The sequence below is a fragment of the Pongo pygmaeus genome, chromosome 1, assembly GCF_028885625.2.
Source record: "Pongo pygmaeus isolate AG05252 chromosome 1, NHGRI_mPonPyg2-v2.0_pri, whole genome shotgun sequence".
In the NCBI taxonomy this organism is placed as follows: domain Eukaryota; kingdom Metazoa; phylum Chordata; class Mammalia; order Primates; family Hominidae; genus Pongo; species Pongo pygmaeus.
This window is the reverse complement of record NC_072373.2, coordinates 64534987-64553531: the sequence shown is the minus strand read 5'-3', so window position 1 is coordinate 64553531 and position 18545 is coordinate 64534987. Positions and strand designations below refer to the sequence as shown.

Sequence of the window (18545 nt, the reverse complement as noted above, 5' to 3'; positions counted from 1 at the left end):
GATGGGGTGGCAGCCAGGCAGAGGCGCTCCTCACCTCCCAGACGGGGTGGCCGGGCAGAGGCGCTCCTCACTTCCCAGACGGGGTGGCCGGGCAGAGGCGCTCCTCACTTCCCAGACGGGGTGGCCGGGCAGAGGCGCTCCTCACTTCCCAGACGGGGTGGCTGGGCAGAGGTGCTCCTCACTTCCCAGAGGGGGCGGCCGGGCAGAGGCGCTCCTCACTTCCTCCCAGACGGGGTGGCAGCCAGGCAGAGGCGCTCCTCACCTCTCAGATGGGGCGGCCGGGCAGAGGCGCTCCTCACTTCCCAGACGGGGTGGCTGGGCAGAGGCGCTCCTCACTTCCCAGATGGGGCGGCTGGGCAGAGGCCCTCCTCACATCCCAGACGGGGCGGCCGGGCAGAGGTCCTCCTCACTTCGCAGACGGGGCGGCCGGGCAGAGGCGCTCCTCACCTCCCAGATGGGGCGGCCGGGCAGAGGCGCTCCTAACATCCCAGATGGGGCGGCCGGGCAGAGGCACTCCTCACATCCCAGACGATGGGTGGCCAGGTAGAGGCGCTCCTCACCTCCCAGATGGGGCGGCCGGGCAGAGGCGCTCCTCACTTCCCAGATGGGGCGGCCGGGCAGAGGCGCTCCTCACATCCCAGATGATGGGTGGCCGGGTAGAGGCGCTCCTCACCTCCCAGACGGGGCGGCCAGGCAGAGGCGCTCCTCACTTCCGAGACGGGGCGGCCGGGCAGAGGTATTCCTCACCTCCCAGACGGGGCGGCCGGGTAGAGACGCTCCTCCCTTCCCAGACGGGGCGGCCAGGCAGAGGCGCTCCTCACTTCCTCCCAGACGTGGTGGCAGCCAGGCAGAGGCGCTCCTCACCTCCCAGACGGGGTGGCCGGGCAGAGGCGCTCCTCACCTCCCAGACGGAAAGTAGGCCTTATTCTTAACAACTTTAACAAACCCTATCCTGCAGAACAGAGACCTGCATCTGCGGCTTGACAGAGACCTGCAAGCCCAGCAGCTCTAATGGGGGAAAAAGGCGAGACATTTTTAAAAATGTGTATCCTGAGGCCAGGTATGATGGCTCATGTCTATAATCCCAGCACTTTGGGAGGCAGAGGTAGGAGGATCGCTTCAGTCGAGGAGTTTGAGACCAGCCTGGGCAACATGATGAGACTTTGTCTCTACAAAAAAAGTTAAAAATTAGCTGGTCATAGTGGCATGCACCTGTGGTCCCAGCTACTCAGGAGGCTGAGGTGGGATAGCCACTTGAGCCTGGGAGGTAGAAGCTGCAGTGAGCTGTAATTATGCCATTGTACTCCAGCCCGAGTGACAGAGTGAGACCCTATCTCAAAAAGAAAGGGTATCAAAAAAGTTTGGGAACCTGTGGTAAACATCTTTAAACAGTATGTCACATTAAAAAAAAAAAAATATATATATATATATATATACTCAGTATGTTTTTCTTCAACCTTAAGATACATTTTCTACTAGATGCAGTGGTTCACGCCCATAATCTGAGCACTTTAGGAGGCTGAGGCAAGAGGATTGTTTGAGCTCAGGAGTTTGAGACCAGCCTGGGCAATATAGTAGACCTCATCTTTACTGGAAATCAAAAAAGTTAGCCTTGCATGGTAGCCCTCGCCTGTAGTGCCAGCTACTCGGGAGGCTGAGGTGAGAGAATTGCTTGAGATCAGGAGATCAAGGCTGCAGTGAGCTGTGATCGCACCACCGTACTCCAGCCTAGGCAACTAAGCAAGACCCTGTCTCAAAAAAAAGATACATTTTCAAGTGAAGGACCTCTAAATTTTAGCCATGGATCCAATAGTTAATACATTGCACAGTGTCTGTAAAAGTCTAGAATCAAGGGAAAATGGTGTATTTATTGTATTTTTTTCATACTTTCAGGTACTTGGTAGTATGTCATTTGATCTTGACGCCTTAAGAGGAAAGAAGAAATGGAGGAATAGTAACACAGTTTTAGGGAGGAGTGGTAATTACAGTGTTAGAGAGTGTTCAAGAAAACCTTCAGTTAAAAAATGACATTTGTACTGTCTTGAAGGAGGTGAGGATGGGAGCATATAGTTATTTACAGGAAAAGCATTTCAGATAGAAGAACAAAAATTACAAAGAGCTTGAAAGAACATGTCTAATACATTGGGTGAACTGAAAGAAGGCCAGTGTGGCTGGAGCAAGGGGGCAGAGTAGGAGGAGATGAAGTGGGGAGGGACAGTGTGCTAATTGTGTAGGGCCTATAAGTCATTGTAAGAATTTAGGGCTTTTACTCTTAGCAAAAGCTACAGCACAATTTTAAGCAAAGAAATGACAAGATCAGGCCTGCGTTTTAAAAAAGATTGCTTTGCCTTGTTGAGAGCAGGCTGTGAAGTGATGAGGGTGAGGCAGGAAGAGGGCGAGATACCAGTTAGGTGTCTACTGTGATAATCCAGGTGGAAAATGATGATGATTTGGGTCAGGGCAGTTGTGGGAGAGATGATAAGATTTGGTCAAATGCTGGATATATTTTAAAGGTAAAAGCAATAAGATTTGCCGATACAGCTCAAGAGACAGGAGCAAAAATAGTAGTACCCACAGCAAAAGATGATTGTACCTGGCAATCCTATGACTGGTATGGTTATTTTCATCCTCATCTCATGCTCATTTCTCCCATATTTTGTCATTTAGGATAAACCCTGGAGGAAGAGCTTTTAATGCCCTCATCGTTTTACCTAAATTGTATAAATCTATATAAAAATTATAATGGAAGTTTTTGGAATGATGGTATCTAGTATATAGTACTTTGATTTACTGATGGCTTTCTTGGAAGGTGTTGTTTCCTGTTTTCTCTCTCGGTCTTCTCCTGCCTCCCCAGCCACTCTCTCACAACCACACCTCCACACACACAATTTGCTTGTATATCTAGAAAAAGATGAAGAAAGAACCAGGTATGTTAGTAATGCTTATCTCTGGTTGGTAGACTGTGGGTATTACATATTCTTTTTTTACATTCTCTTTTTAGGCTTTAAATTTAGAAAATTTTTTTTAAAGTAAATATTTTTAAATAAAATAAATTTGGTTTTATCTAAAAAATAGCAAATGCACACACACAAATACCCGGAATAGGCAAATCCATAGAGACAGAAAGCAGAGTGGTGGTTGCAGGGGTTTGGCGGGGCAAGAGGAGAATCCTGGGGAGTAACCACTCAATGGATTCAGTTTCCTTTTTGGGTAATGAAATGTTCTTTAACTAGATAGTGGTGATGGTTACACAGCATTGTGAATGTACTAAATGCCGCTGAATTATATGCTTCAGAATGTTCAAAGTGGTGAATTTTATGTTAAGTGTGTTTTACGACAGTTATAAAAGGAATACTTTGGAAAGTATAAAGTAAGGGAGGAAATTCCTTTGAGTGCTGCTGCCTAAAGTCTACTGTAGTCAACATTGTGAATTTATTAAGCATACTCATTCTTGTTTTTTAGGAATATGATTAGTTTCCTACAGCTGCTGTAGCAAAGTATCACAAACTGGCTAGCCCAAAACAACAGAAATGTATTCGCTCACAGACCTGGTGGCCAAACATTTGAAATCCAAGTGTCTGCAGGCTTGATTCTTCTGGAGTTTCTGAGGGAGGATCTGTTTCATGTCTTTCTCTTTTCTTCTGGTAGTTGCCAGCAATCCTTGCCTTGTAGATGTATCACTCCCATCTCTGCCTTTTTCTTCACATAGAGTAGGGCCCATTCTAATCCAGCGTGACCTCATTTTAACTTAACTAACTACATCTCGAAGACCCTGTTTCAAATAAAGTAACATTCTGAGGTTCTGGGTGAATATATGAATTATGAGGAGACACTATTCAAACCAAGCACAACATGTTTTGGATTTTTATGTGGTTGTTCTTATGTTATAAAGTAAATTTTTTCTACTTTTATTTTTCTGTTTTGTTGGTGGCATAAGCATCATTTTAATAGTTTGGTGTTTTGTGTGTGTGTGTGTGTGTGTGTTTGTTTTGTTTTGAGACAGGGTCTCACTTTGTTGCCCAGGCTGGAATGCAGTGGCACGATGACAGCTCACTGAAGCCTCGGCCTCCTGGTTCAAGCGATCCTCCCACCTTAGCCTCCCAAGTAGCTGGGACTACAGGCAGTGCCACCACACCTCTCTAATTTTTAAATTTTTTTTCTAGAGACAAGGTCGAACGATGTTGCCTAGGCAGGTCTCAAACTTCTGGCCTCAAGTGATCCTCCCTCCTCGGCCTTTCAAAGTGTTGAGATTACATGGGTGAGCCATCACGCCCAGCCTAGTTTGGTATTTTATCAAGTGGCCAACTTACTGATTACTTAACACTGCTTATATTGTTATACATTTAAGGTGTTACTAATTGTTGCCTAATTGTGAATAACTATTATTAATTTATGATAGATTTCTACAAGTGAAATTACTAGGATAAACTTCTAGTTTCAACAGGAATAATCTAATCTCTAATTTTTTTCTTCATCTTTCTCATCCTGAGTACTGACTTGAATGCAGATTGATAGCATTACTTCTCCTCTATCTCTTGTCTCTTAGAATGAAACAATATTCACACAACTTTCATAGTATTACTTTAGATTAGACCTGTATAGTGTCTGAACTAGATCCTTTACATGAATATTATCCCAGACTTTCGTATTTACTATCTTTTATTTCTAATTTAAATAGATCAGCATTCTGAGAGATTAATGATAATAAATACTACTTTATACATTTGCAGCAGAAATACTTGAATTACATTAAATGTGTATGTATACCTATGAGTATCTTTTTTTTTCCTCTATTTTAGCATGGATGTATTTCAAAGATTGGGCTCAAATTCAGCCCTGACTACTTCAAATATAGCATCATTTGAAGAAGCATTTATATATCTTCAAAAGTTAATGGCAGCTGTGAGGGATATTCTTGAAGGAATTCAAAGGTAAACACTACATTAATTTTGAAGTGTTATTTACTTATTACTTTTCTCTTTCTCCTAGGCTTACCAACTTTTTCAGAGTTGCTAGGAGTCACATAGCAAATTTTATAAACTAATGGCTTTTAGATTCAACTCTTTCTCCCTCTCTTGCAAATAATCCCTATTTCTAGTTGAGATCACAGGAATGTTTCCACCTTTTCCCTTTCTAGAAAACATATACCAGCTTGTAAACTTTATGAACTTTTTCATTATTGTGTAACTATAACTCTAGAACAGTACCTGTCATGTAATGGACACTCCATAATTACTTATGGAATAAATATATGTTAAGGTAATTATCATTGCTCTTGAAAACAAATATGTTAATATTTTTAGCATGATTTTTTTCTTTCAATATAGTTTTACAGAACTACAAACTGAAATAAGTTTGAAAAGCAACATAGTTGCTGTGCATAGTGGCTCACACCTGAAATCCCAGCACTTTGGGAGGCTGAGGTGGGTGGATCAGTTGAGGTCAGGAGTTTGAGACCAGCCTCGCCAACGTGGTGAAACCCTGTCTTTACTAAAAAATACAAAAAATTAGCCAGGCATTGTGGCAGGCACCTGTAATCCGAGCTACTCGGGAGGCTGAGGGAGGAGAATCGCTTGAACCTGGGAGGCAGAGGTTTCAGTGAGCCGAGATCACATCATTACACTCCAGCCTGGGCAACAAGAGTGAAACTCCATCTCAAAAAAAAAAAAAAAAAAAAAGGCAACCTAGTCTTATGCTTTGAAATTTATACATATGTGATTATTTAAAATATTTGTGATGCATATGGAAAATATAGTGCCAGAAAGCTATAGAATAGACCGTGGCACTTTATAGCATGAAATCAAGTGCTTTCTTTTGTGGCACTAAAGGAAGATACTTCTAACCTTTGCAGTTTTATTGTTATGTACCAAGATTGTTTGACCTGAATTAGATATACAGGTTGATAACACAAAAGTACTGTTCTTTGTAAATTAAAACAAAAACAAAACTGAGTTGATTTTGCTATGTTAAAGTTTGAAAAACTTGAATTTTCAAAAATTTTTTTTTTTCATTTCTCTTTAATGGTTTTTGCAAACTATTGTTAATATACAAGGCATTTTTGCCTTGTTAATCTAGAAGGCATTTTTGCCTCTTTTTGGATCACAGTTGGCCTAAATAATTCTTAGAATAAAAAGTTATCTAAACCTCCTGCCACCCTTAAGTTATTAATGAATTTAAAGTATGGCAGATCCTAACACAAGTTAACTGTTACCTCTAAATGCAAATAGTCCCTTTATAATTTAAAGCCTTATTAAAATAAGAGTGGCTCCATAAGGGTGAACTATTGAGTTCTGATTTTAGCTATGTAAAAACTTCTGTTCACTCTAGATTGCATAAAAGCCATACTTGACAGTATATTTTCTACAGAAAGTAAGGATATAAATCTGTATTTAATAACTCAGCAGATGTTCATTGAGCACCTGCTATACTTGGTATCGTACTAGGCACTGGGGACCAAAGAGAAATAAGATATGACCTCTGAATCCAAACAGCTGTGGAAATAATTCAATCATATTAAAACAGATCTTGCAATCAAAAGGTATTCCTATTTTAATAGGGATACATATATGCAGTGGCGGGAGGAAGGGTTGGCAAAAGATGAGGCTGGATCGAGGTTGGAGGAGAGTGTCTCAGGCCATGCAAAGCAGTTTCCATTTTATCTGATAGGCCAGTATTTCAGACATTCAGAGCTGTTAATTATGTGCCAGAAGTGTTTCTGGTTCAAAAAACTGGAAATATTGCATACTATACCACCTTCTGGGGAAATCACTTGTATTATTAGCATATTAATGGCTTTATAAACCTCTGTGTAAGGAAATCTTTTTAATTTTAGGAACTTTAAAACATATTGATGCCTGGATCCTCCACCCTAGAGATTCATATGTAATTAGTCTGGGGTGTGCCTGCCAATCAAGATTTAAAAAATTTCCCCAGGTAATTCATATGTGTCAGCAAGGTTGAGAACCTCTAACCAATATGCTTATCTAGTGGTTCTCAAAGTGTAATCACAAGACTGGCATCATCACCACATCTAACTTGTTAAAAGTGCAGATTTTCAGGCCCTCTCAGATTTATTCAATCAGAAACTCTGGGCATGAGGCCTATAGGTCTGTGTCCTCTAGGTGATTCTGTTCATGCTGAAGGCTGAGCATCACTGGCCCAAGTGATTCTCAGCCCTAGTGGCAGACTATAATCACCTGGGAGTTTAAAAAAAAAGGAATGATCTTTTCAAAAAACCAGCTCCTGGATTCATTGAGTTTTTGAAGGGCTTTTCATGTCTCTGTCTCCTTCAGTTTTGCTCTGATCTTAGTTATTTCTTTTCTTCTGCTAGCTTTTGAATTTGTTTGCTCTTGCTTCTCTACTTCTTTTAATTGTGATGTTAGGGTGTCAATTTTAGATCTTTCCTGCTTTCTCTTGTAGGCATTTAGTGCTGTAAATTTTCCTCTACACACTGCTTTAAATGTGTCCCAGAGATTCTGGTATGTTGTGTCTTTGTTCTCACTGGTTTCAAAAAGAACATATTTATTTCTGCCTTCATTTCATTATATACCCAGTAGTCATTCAGGAGCAAGTTGTTCAGTTTCCATGTAGTTGAGCGGTTTTGAGTGAGTTTCTTAATCCTGAGTTCTAATTTGATTGCGCTGTGGTCTGACAAACTGTTTGTTATGATTTACATTCTTTTGCATTTGCTGAAGAGTGTTTTACTTCGAATTATGTGGTCAATTTTATTTATTTATTTATTTTTTTGAGACGGAGTCTTGCTCTGTTGCCCAGGCTGGAGTGCAGTGGCACGATCTCGGCTCACTGCAAGCTCTGCCTCCTGGGTTCATGCCATTCTCCTGCCTCAGCCTCCCAAGTAGCTGGGACTACAGGCGCCCGCCACCATGCCCGGCTAATTTTTTTGTATTTTTAGTAGAGACCGGGTTTCACCGTGTTAGCCAGGATGGTCTCGATCTCCTGACCTCGTGATCCACCTGCCTCAGCCTCCCAAAGTGCTAGTATTATAGGCGTGAGCCACTGCGCCAGGCCTAATTTTAAAATAAGGGCAGTGTGGTGCTGAGACGAATGTATATTCTGTTGATTTGGGGTGGAGAGTTCTGTAGATGTCTATTAGGTCTGCATGGTCCAGAGCTGAGTTCAAGTCCTGGATATCTTTGTTAATTTTCTGTCTCATTGATCTGTCTAATATTGACAGTGGGGTGTTAAAGTCTCCCACTATTATTGTGTTGGGAGTCTAAGTCTCTTTGTAGGTCTCTAAGAACTTGCTTTATGAATCTGGGTACTCCTGTATTGGGTGCAGATGTATTTAGGATAGTTAGCTCTTGTTGCATTAATTCCTTTACCATTATGTAATGCCTTTGTCTCTTTTGTTCTTTGTTTGTTTAAAGTGTGTTTTATCAGAGACTAGGATTGCAACCCCTGCTTTTTTTTTTTTTTTTTGGCTTTCTATTTGCTTCGTAAATATTCCTCCATCCCTTTATTTTGAGCCCGTATGTGTCTTTGCACATGAGATGGGTCTCCTGAAAACAGCACACCAATGGGTCTTGATTCTTTATCCAATTAGCCAGTCTGTGTCTTTTAATTGGGGCATTTAGCCCATTTACATTTAAGGTTAATATTGTTATGTGTGAATTTAATCCCACCATTATGATGTTAGCTGGTTTTCTTTGTCCGTTAGTTGGTGCAGTTTCTTCATAGCGTTGATGGTCTTTATGTACAATTTGGTATGTTTTTGCAGGGGCTGGTACTGGTTGTTCCTTTCCATGTTTAGTGCTTCCTTCAGGAGCTCTTGTACGGCAGACTACTAGCTAGACTAATAAAGAAGAAAAGAGAGAAGAATCAAATAGATGCAATAAAAAATGATAAAGGGGATATCACCACCCATCCCACAGAAATACAAACTACCATCAGACACTACTTATAAACACCTCTATGCAAATAAACTAGAAAATCTAGAAGAATTGGATAAATTTCTGGACACATACACCGTCCCAAGACCAAACCAGGAAGAAGTCGAATCCCTAAATAGACCAGTAACAAGTTCTGAAATTGAGGCAGCAATTAATAGCCTACCAACCAAAAGAAAAGTCCAGGACTAGACAGATTCACAGCTGAATTCTACCAGAGGTACAAAGAGGAGCTGGTACCATTCCTTCTGAAGCTATTCCAAACAATAGAAAAAAAGGGAATCCTCCCTAACGCATTTTATGAGGCCAGAATCATCCTGATACCAAAACCTGGCAGAGACACAACAAAAAAGAAAATTTCAGGCAAATATCCCTGACGAACATCAATGCGAAAATCCTAATAAAATTATGGCACACCGAATCCGCCAGCACATCAAAAAGCTTATCCACCATGATCAAGTCAGCTTCCTCCCTGAGATGCAAGGCTGGTTCAACATACACAAATCAATCAATGTAATCCATCACATAAACAGAACCAATAACAAAAACCGCATGATATCTCAATAGACGCAGAAAAGGCCTTTGACAAAATTCAACAGCCCTTCATGCTAAAAACTCTCAGTAAACTCTGTATTGATATAACGTATCTCAAAATAATAAGAGCAATTTATGACAAACCCACAGCCAGTATCATGCTGAATGGGCAAAAACTGGAAGCATTCCTGGCAGAAGACAAGGATGCCCTCTCTCTCCACACCAATTCAACATAGTATTGGAAGTTCTGGCCAGGCAATCAAGCAAGAGAAAGAAATAAAGGGTATTCAAATAGGAAGAGAAGAGGTCAAATTGTCTCCGTTTGCAGATGACATGATTGTATATTTAGAAAACCCCATCGTCTCAGCCCCAAATCTCCTTAAGCTGATAAGTAACTTCAGCAAAGTCTCAGGATACAAAATCAATGTGCAAAAATCACAAGCATTCCTTTACAATGATAACAGAGAGCCAAATCAAGAGTGAACTCCCATTCACAATTGCTACAAAGACAATAAAATACCTAGGAAGACAACTTTTACAAGGGATTTGAATGACCTCTTCAAGGAGAACTACAAACCACTGCTCAAAGAAATAAGAGAGGACACAAACAAATAGAAAAACATTTCATGCTCATGAGTAGGAAGAATCAATATCATCAAAATGGCTGTACTGCCCAAAGTAATTTATAGATTCAATGCTATCCCGATCAAGCTACCATTGACTTTCTTCACAGAATTGGAAAAAACTACTTTAAATTTCATATGGAACCAAAAAAGAGCCCACATAGCCAAGACAATCCTAAGCAAAAAAAAAAAAAAAAAAATCCTAAGCAATCCTAACAAAGCTGGAGGCATCACGCTACCTGACTTCAAACCATACTAGAAGGCTACAGTAACAAAAACAGCATGGTACTGGTACCAAAACAGAGATATAGACCAATGAAACAGAACAGAGACCTCAGAAATAATGCCACACATCTACGACCATTTGATCTTTGACAAACCTGACAAAAGCAATGGGGAAAGGATTCCCTATTTAATAAATGGTGTTGGGAAAACTGGCTAGCCATATGCAGAAAGCTGAAACTGAATTCCTTCCTTACACCTTACACAAAAATTAACTCGAGGGATTAAAGACTTAAACGTAAGACCTAAAACCATAAAAACTTTAGAAGAAAACCTAGGCAATACCATTCAGGACATAGGCATGGGCAAAGACTTCATGATTAAAACACCAAAAGCAATGGCATCAAAAGCCAAAATAGACAAATGGGATCTGATTAAAGAGCTTCTGCACAGCAAAAGAAACTATCATCAGAGTGAGCAGGCAATCTACAGAATGGGAGAAAATTTTTGCAATCTATCCATCTGACAAAGGGCTAATATCCAGAATATACAAAGAACTTAAATAGATTTACAAGAAAAAAACAACCCCATCAAAAAGTGGGTGAAGGATATGAACAGACACTTCTCAAAAGAAGACATTTATGCAGCCAACAAACATGAAAAAAAGCTCATCATCACTGGTCATTAGAGAAATGCAAATCAAAAGCACAATGGGATACTATCTCACGCCTGTTAGAATGGCGATCATAAAAAGTCAAGAAACAACAGATGCTGGAGAGGATGTGGAGAAATAGGAACACTTTTTCACTGTTGGTGGCAATTATTTCCACCATCGTGGAAGACAGTGTGACGATTCCTCAAGGATCTAGATCTAGAAGTACCATTTGACCCAGCAATCCCATTCCTGGGTATATATCCAAAGGATTATAAGTCATTCCACTATAAAAACACATGCACACGTATGTTTATTGCAGCAGTGTTCACAATAGCAAAGACTTGAAACCAACCCAAATGCCTATCAGTGATAGACTGGATAAAGAAAATGTGGCACATATACACCATGGAATACTATACAGCCATCAAAAAGGATGAGTTCATGTCCTTTGCAGGGAGATGGATGACTCTGGAAACCATCATTCTCAGCAAACTAACACAAGAACAGAAAACCAAACACTGCATGTTCTCACTCATAAGTGGGAATTTAACAATGAGAATACATGGACACAGGAAGGGGAACATCACACACTGGGGCCTGTCGGGGGTGGGGTCTAGGGGAGGGATAGCATTAGGAGAAATACCTACTGTAGATGACAGGTTAATGGGTGCAGGAAACCACCATGGCACGTGTATACCTATGTAACAAACCTGCCTGTTCTGTACATGTACCCCAGAACTTAAAGTATAATAAAATAATAATAATAATAATAATAATAATAAAGTAACAGTGGTTGGGCCCTACCTTAATCCTATTAAATCTGAATCTGAGAATGGGACCTGGTCAGACATTTCTACAGACTCCCCAAGTGATGTGGGTGGAACCAGGGTTAAGAAGATTTAGCATGTATTGCTTACATAAGCAGTATCTAAAAGAAATAATTACTTGAATTTTAAGGCTAATACAATTTGTTACTCTTTCATCTTAAGGACACCTAGCACTAGGGATAAGAAAAGATTGGTAGCTCTGCTACCTTTTAGCATGTGACCTGGGGTGATTTTTTTTTCTTTTAGACAGAGTATTACTCTGTTTCCCAGGCTGGAGTGCAGTGGAGTGATCACGGCTCACTGTAGCATTGAATTCCTGAACTCAGGCAGTCTTCCCACCTCAGTCTCCTGAGCAGCTGGGACTACAGGTACGTGCCACCACAGTCAGCTAATTTTTGTATTTTTTGTAGAGATGAGGTTTGCCATGTTGCTCAGGCTGGTCTTGAACTCCTGGGCTCAAGTGATCCTCCTGCCTTGGCCTCCCAAAATTCTGGGATTACAGGTGTGAGCCACCTTGCCTGGCTTGGGGTAAATTTTTAAAGCTATCTTGAGCCTCAGTGTTCATAAAACAGCCATAATAATACCTTCCCAGAGCATTTCATGGGGTTACTATTGTGCTGTGAGAGCAAGATGTTGGTATTACTAACCAAATCAGCAATTCTTGACTTGTTTGTTGGGGAATTTGTTACAAATGTAAAGTTTAAGGTTTTACCCCAGACTAACTTAAATAAAAATATCTGTAGGTATTTGTGTAGAGCAAGGAAGTTGTATTTTTAAGCTTTCCAGGGGATTTGTATGCAGGTGGTGAGAGATCACATTTAATAAAACTAATGCAATTTTTTGTAATGTTACATTAGAGAATGCTTTTCTCTTGAGCTACCAGTAGGGGGCATTGTGAACAAACTGGTTTGCTTAACTCACCATTCACTTAGCAACAGGAAACTACAAAATTGTGAAGTTTTTTTTTTTTAAACCCTGCAGATAATAGGCATTTAAATTAAAATTTAATAAAAGTTAATTATTTTTTCAAGTGTACATGTAGTGCTTAAAATCTTTCAAGAAACAAAATCATGTTAAATCAAAAGAAGCTCAGTTTAAATATTTTTTTGCTAAATATTGATTTAAAATTTTACAATTTAATTTAAATTTAAAATTAAACATTGAAATTGCATGCAATTTGTAGTGACTGCAAATTAGTATTTTTGATGCTTGCTAAAATGACCTAGTTTCATTTGGTTTTGAGATACATGCTCAGTGATTATATGTTAGCTCTATTCCCTTTTATCTTAAAAATAGTAGATCATATATAATGTTATATTGGGGCTCGATAATCAGGTGATCTTTAGCTTGGCCTTTCAGTTAAAGAAGTGAATGAAAACATATTTGATAGACTAACAGCTTTGGGTTCTAGTTCTAGATTTATCCCCTTGTAGCTGACTTTGGGCATGTCATTTACCCTCTAAGTCACAGTTTTCTTTCCTTGTTAAATGAGAATCCTGATACCTTCTTTAGAAGAGTGTATGAAATGATGTATGTAAAAATACTTTCTAACTATGTTTACATGCGCTAATCTTGCTTTTTCCTTAAAGTTGATATGTGAAGTTTGAAATGTTTAAAATGTGTATTTCAGTTTTAAGAAAGCTCTAAACATGATTGTGGTTAAGATTGAAAACGTTAGTGGAGCAGTTGTTGGTATGGTTATACATTTGGCAGCAAAATACCTAATTTTGCAAAGTTCGAAAAAGGGTGAGGATCTTGCAAATTCCTATATTTTCTGAACACTTTCTTTTTAGGTAGGAGAAGAACTTTAATTAGCTTATTTGCTATTCATTTAGAAATTGCTTCTCTCCTCATCTTTTCTTTTATATGTATACAGGATTAATATGAGCACTTTTGTTAATAGTTTTCTCGTCTAACCACTAGATAGCCAAGGACAATGTTGATAATTTTTTTTTTCAGATAGACAAAAGTGTTTTAAGATTTATTTTTGGTCAGTACTACATAGTCTTAATTTATACTTTTGTAAACTTATGTCTAGATTGATCAAGTAACTCTTAAGACCACAGAAACCTTTTGCTTAGTATATAAAGATGATAAAGTTTCATTTGGAACAAAATTAATTGGAGAGTTGAATTGCAAATTTCTAAAAATAGGGAAAGTTCTACTTTGTATATTGATCAAAAAACATTGTCTACATGTATTTTTGCTTAAACTGTCATCTTTGCAGAGTTAACTAAACAGGTCATGTAATCCAACTCTGAGGCACACTGTAAATGCATGCAGCTTCAACTTGAAAGCTAATATTCAAAGCAGCAATACAAGTGTTTTAGATGTTTCTGTGTCTGTGAAATAGATGATGAGCTAGCTGCCTGATTTAGAAGCTGAGAAGAAGGAGGGTGAAGGTGAGAAACTTTAACTTGCTTAGGTTTTATGTTTGTATTTCACCTTTATAAAATAAGGTTGAAATTATGTTTTAAAAAACAAAAAAAGGTAGTATTTTAAATCCAAAAATATACTAGATCATGCCCAAATATGTTTGGTTTAACATGTAAAACTTTGCATACGTGAGTTTCATGAACTGAAGTAGCTTTATTTGAAATGTTTGAGATAATGAGTGTTCTCTTGGTTTATTATTTTGACTCATATGTGGGGTGGGAAAGAGGCAGAGGGAATTTCTATTCCTTATAAATAGGTGCATTTTGAGGACATGCTTTTATATTAAAAGATATCTCAAGTGTATATAGCTTAGTTTTTTTTCTAGCTGTCATTTTGTTTGGTCGTATTTAAATTTAACAATAAATGACTGCTAACTGTTGTGTTTGGACATGATCATATGCTGCATGGGCATTTGTACTTGATCATAGAACAGGATTTTGGAAAATAAAACCTCAGTTTCAATTTAGGAAAGGTAGATGATTAATTTTTATTGAGTTGTTTAATCTTCTAAGTTTTAATAACCTCTGTCACATTCTTGTGGCTTTAGTTTGGAATACTTTAGACAGCTATTTTTCTAAAATAATTGCAGTCATGAAGTTTGGGGGTTTTTTGGTGTGATTTACATATATTTTCTTTTTTTTATTAAACCTCTAAAAAGTAATTTTCCTTTTAATCTCCTACCCCATTTTAATGTAAGAACAGACCACATATGGTATATTTATGCATTATTTCTGGGAAAAGAAACCTTAAAACCACAGTAGCTTTTCAGATCCACTAATATGCTTCAAAGATAATGATTTTTGCTTTTGAGATAAAATTTTATTAACTTAGCCTCTTTGACTTACTGTATATGTTGATAGTTGACCTCTTAAGATTTTAGAAAAGGTTATTTAGAATAGGTCATCCTTTACTTTACACAGAGATAACACACTTAAGGCTACTTCTTTAAACTAGTTGTTGAAACTAAAGGTTCTGTCACAGGCATGCTAATGTGTAGAAAATAAAGACCTTAAAAACTTCATCCTTTGAAGTTTAGAAGTGACTTTTTAGACTCTGAACTCGTTGCAGTGTGCAAAATATTCAGCCATCGTTATCTAGAGTGGAGGGGTTTATTCATGTTTGTGTCTGACCTACTTTCTTTGAGGCTTGGCCTTTTCACCGTTAGATAATTAGGCTTCACCTCCCACTCTTCAGTTAGGGTTTCACAGCTCCTCAGATATCACTGCGTTACCTTCTCAGACTTTCAACACCTTGTCCTTTCATCATCAAGTATATCAGTTGCTTTGTTGAATAAGAAAAAATAATACAATTTATTGTTTAAAAATGAAAAGACTTAGTTGCTTCATCCTTCATGCCACCATTTTGTAAAAAATAATTTTATTTTTTATAATTTATTTTATAATCAGTTCCTTAATACTTTGCATGCCTCCAGGGCAGAAACTGTCTTTTCTGTATCTGGAGCCTTGCACAAGTAATGACACATAGTAGATGGTCAGTAAGTGATTATTGAATGAGTGTTTTATAGTCTTTGTGATAGAAGGCAACTTCTTTTAAGACTGAATGCTAATTATACTACATTATGACATTAGATGAGTAGTTAATGTAGAGGTTTTAAAAGAGGTATAGAAGAGAGAAGAGCAAGCTATGAAAGGTTAAAGAATAAGAAAATCAGGAGGAAGGAGAAAGACTAGAAGAGAGAGAGATTAAGGAGATTAAAAAGGCATTTATGTCTGGAGCAGATGATGGAGCCTCCAGTAATTCACCCAAATGTCTCTTCAGGTTACACTGTTATCCTTGATTACTTTATCAAAGATAGATTATTACTTATAGATTACTCTCTAGATCAACTATGTAAATTAAGGCTAGTAGAAGGAAAGATAGGATCTAATGGAAGAGTTAGACTCAGGGAATATAAGCAGACAGTTCTTGTTATAAGATATTATAGACATATATAAGGTCATATGTGTAAAATATAGACAGTTATTAAGAGCTTTTATGGTATCTACATTGCAGTTTGACAAACACAGTTAATGTGTATATCAAATTTTATATGTAATATGTAACAAAATTTTTATTAAAGTAGCTGATAAAATAAGTGGCATTCACGTATCATTCGGACTAAATTTTTCAGTAACCAGCTGATTTTTTTAAACCTGGGTCTGTATGTTACTGAAGATAATAGATCACTATGACTTAATTTTTAGAATAACTGGATTTCATTTTACATATCTAAAACTCTTATCTGTGTTTCCCAGCTTTTGTCATTCAAGAATTGGAAATAAAGACGTTATATTTACCTTTTAAGGTAACCTCCGCTGATATTTATATCAGCGGAGAAATGCCACAGTTATTCCCATCGCCCCTACAGTGAGCTTAGATGTTAGTGTTCCCTTGGCTAGTATAATTCAGTTTTGGATGACGGAGTTAAATGTATCCCATCATAAATTCTCAAATCACATCCAAACTAAGCAATTAAATATAATATGAAGATTACTTCTTGAAGACAACAAATATTTTAACTTGTTTATGGAATTTTTATTTATAATCTGTTCTTTTATTTAAAATTTACTTCTTACTTTATACCTGACTAATTCTAACTAATGATTTATTGTTCTGATATTTAATTAAAATTCCTTGCTATTAAGTCTCGTTTTAAGAAATGCTAAAACCACCAGATGGAATAAATGACCTAATAAGACAGTGATGTTAAACACCAGTAAAAGAAATGAAATTAGGGAGAAATCAATCGAAGGTTCTGAATAAGGGCTATCATAATAATTTTAACTTAAATAGCAAGTATGTATAGTAAGTATATGGGATAAAGCCAGATGATCAGTTCTAATTCCTTCTTACAAAGCAGTTATATAAAAGGCGTAAAGGTGGAGTATACCCTATACTCTAGGATACATTCTAACTAGTTGGGTTTTTGTTTGTTTTGAAACAGGGTTTCACTCTGACGCCCAGGCTGGAGTGCAGTGCTGTGATCTCAGCTCACTGCAACCTCCACCTCCTGGGCTCAGGTGATCCTCCAACATCAGCCTCTGGAGTACCTGGGACTACAGGCATGTGCCACCACACACAGCCTATTTTTTGTACTTTTTGTAGGGACAGAGTTTCTTCATGTTGCCCAGGCTGGTCTTGATCTCCTGGCCTCAAGCAATGCACCTTCTTCAGCTTCCCAAACTGCTGGGATTACAGGTGTGAGCCACCATGTCTGGCCTAGGATTAATTTTATCTATTTTGAGAAATATATTCTTGTGCCTCTAAAGAACTTTTAGCACCTCAGTAGGCCAACCAGCTGCCAGTAGTGAGAAGTGATACAATGTCCTCAAGGGTGTTTTCCAATAGTAAGAAAAGGTTGATTCTAACTCAGGACAGTGTTTTCCACATAGATGGTACTCAGTAAATACTTAACTGTATATCAGAAACCTCTGGAATTATTAAACATTTTGATACGCCAATCCCTGCTAACAAGGCATGTTAAACCTTTTTAGAATCAACATATACACTTTCTCAACAATAAGATAACTGGAACTATAAGTTTAAATTGTCTGATTTTTTTGCTAACATTAAGCTACTTTATTACTGTTTAAATATATGTAGTTAATGTATTATTTTTGACAGCATGTAGCTATATATTTTCCCCAGCCAAATTGTTGAAATAAGACAAATAAGTAAAATAATCAAAATTATGTTTATTATTAAAGATAGTGACTTACACAGATTTTATTTAAACCTTATTGATAATATTGATTAAAAATGTCAGCAGTTTTGTATACTGTTGGAGTGTAAAATAGTATAGAATGTATCGATCAGCCTTCTTTAATGGACTTTCATCCATTTACCATGCTGCCTATATTCTAGAGAAAGGGAAATACACTCATATATCTTTCTCTCCTTTTTAATATATATAATTCTTTTTCTTTTAAAAAAATAGAGATGGGGTCTCACTGTGTTGGCCAGGCTGGTCTTGAACTCCTATCCTCAAGCTGTCCTCTCACCTCAGCCTCCTAAAGTGCTGGGATTACAGACGTGAGCCACCACACCCAGCTAGTCATACATCTCTTAATGATGGGGATACATGTTCTTGTGTGAGCATTATAGAGTGTATTTACACAAATCTAGATGGAATAGCCCACTACACACCTAGGCTATATGGTAAATGGCCTGTTGCTCCTGGATACAAACCTGTATGGCATGCTACTGTACATACTATAGGCGGTTGTAACACAATGGTAATTATTTGTGTACCTAAACATATATAAACATAGAAAAGGCATTGTTAAAAATATGGTATAAAAGATATAAAAATGGTATACCTGTATAGAACACTTACCACGAT

General features: G+C 38.1%; 1 protein-coding gene across 27 annotated transcripts in view; it reads left to right on the top strand.

The window, feature by feature from the left end:
• SWT1 (SWT1 RNA endoribonuclease homolog) overlaps nucleotides 1–18545 on the top strand; it is a 131564-nt gene that overhangs the window by 71677 nt on the left and 41342 nt on the right. For 18 of the 27 annotated variants that reach the window (XM_063647979.1, XM_054466309.2, XM_063648020.1 and 15 more), the window contains one exon: nucleotides 4800–4931. The exons of 3 other annotated variants lie outside the window; for them this stretch is intronic. In XM_063647979.1, the coding sequence (XP_063504049.1) occupies nucleotides 4800–4931 (132 nt within the window). Of the gene's footprint in view, nucleotides 1–4799; nucleotides 4932–8737; nucleotides 9264–18545 lie in introns of those variants that run through there. 6 more of the 27 variants (XM_063648028.1, XM_063648024.1, XM_063648055.1 and 3 more) reach the window with 1 other exon arrangement.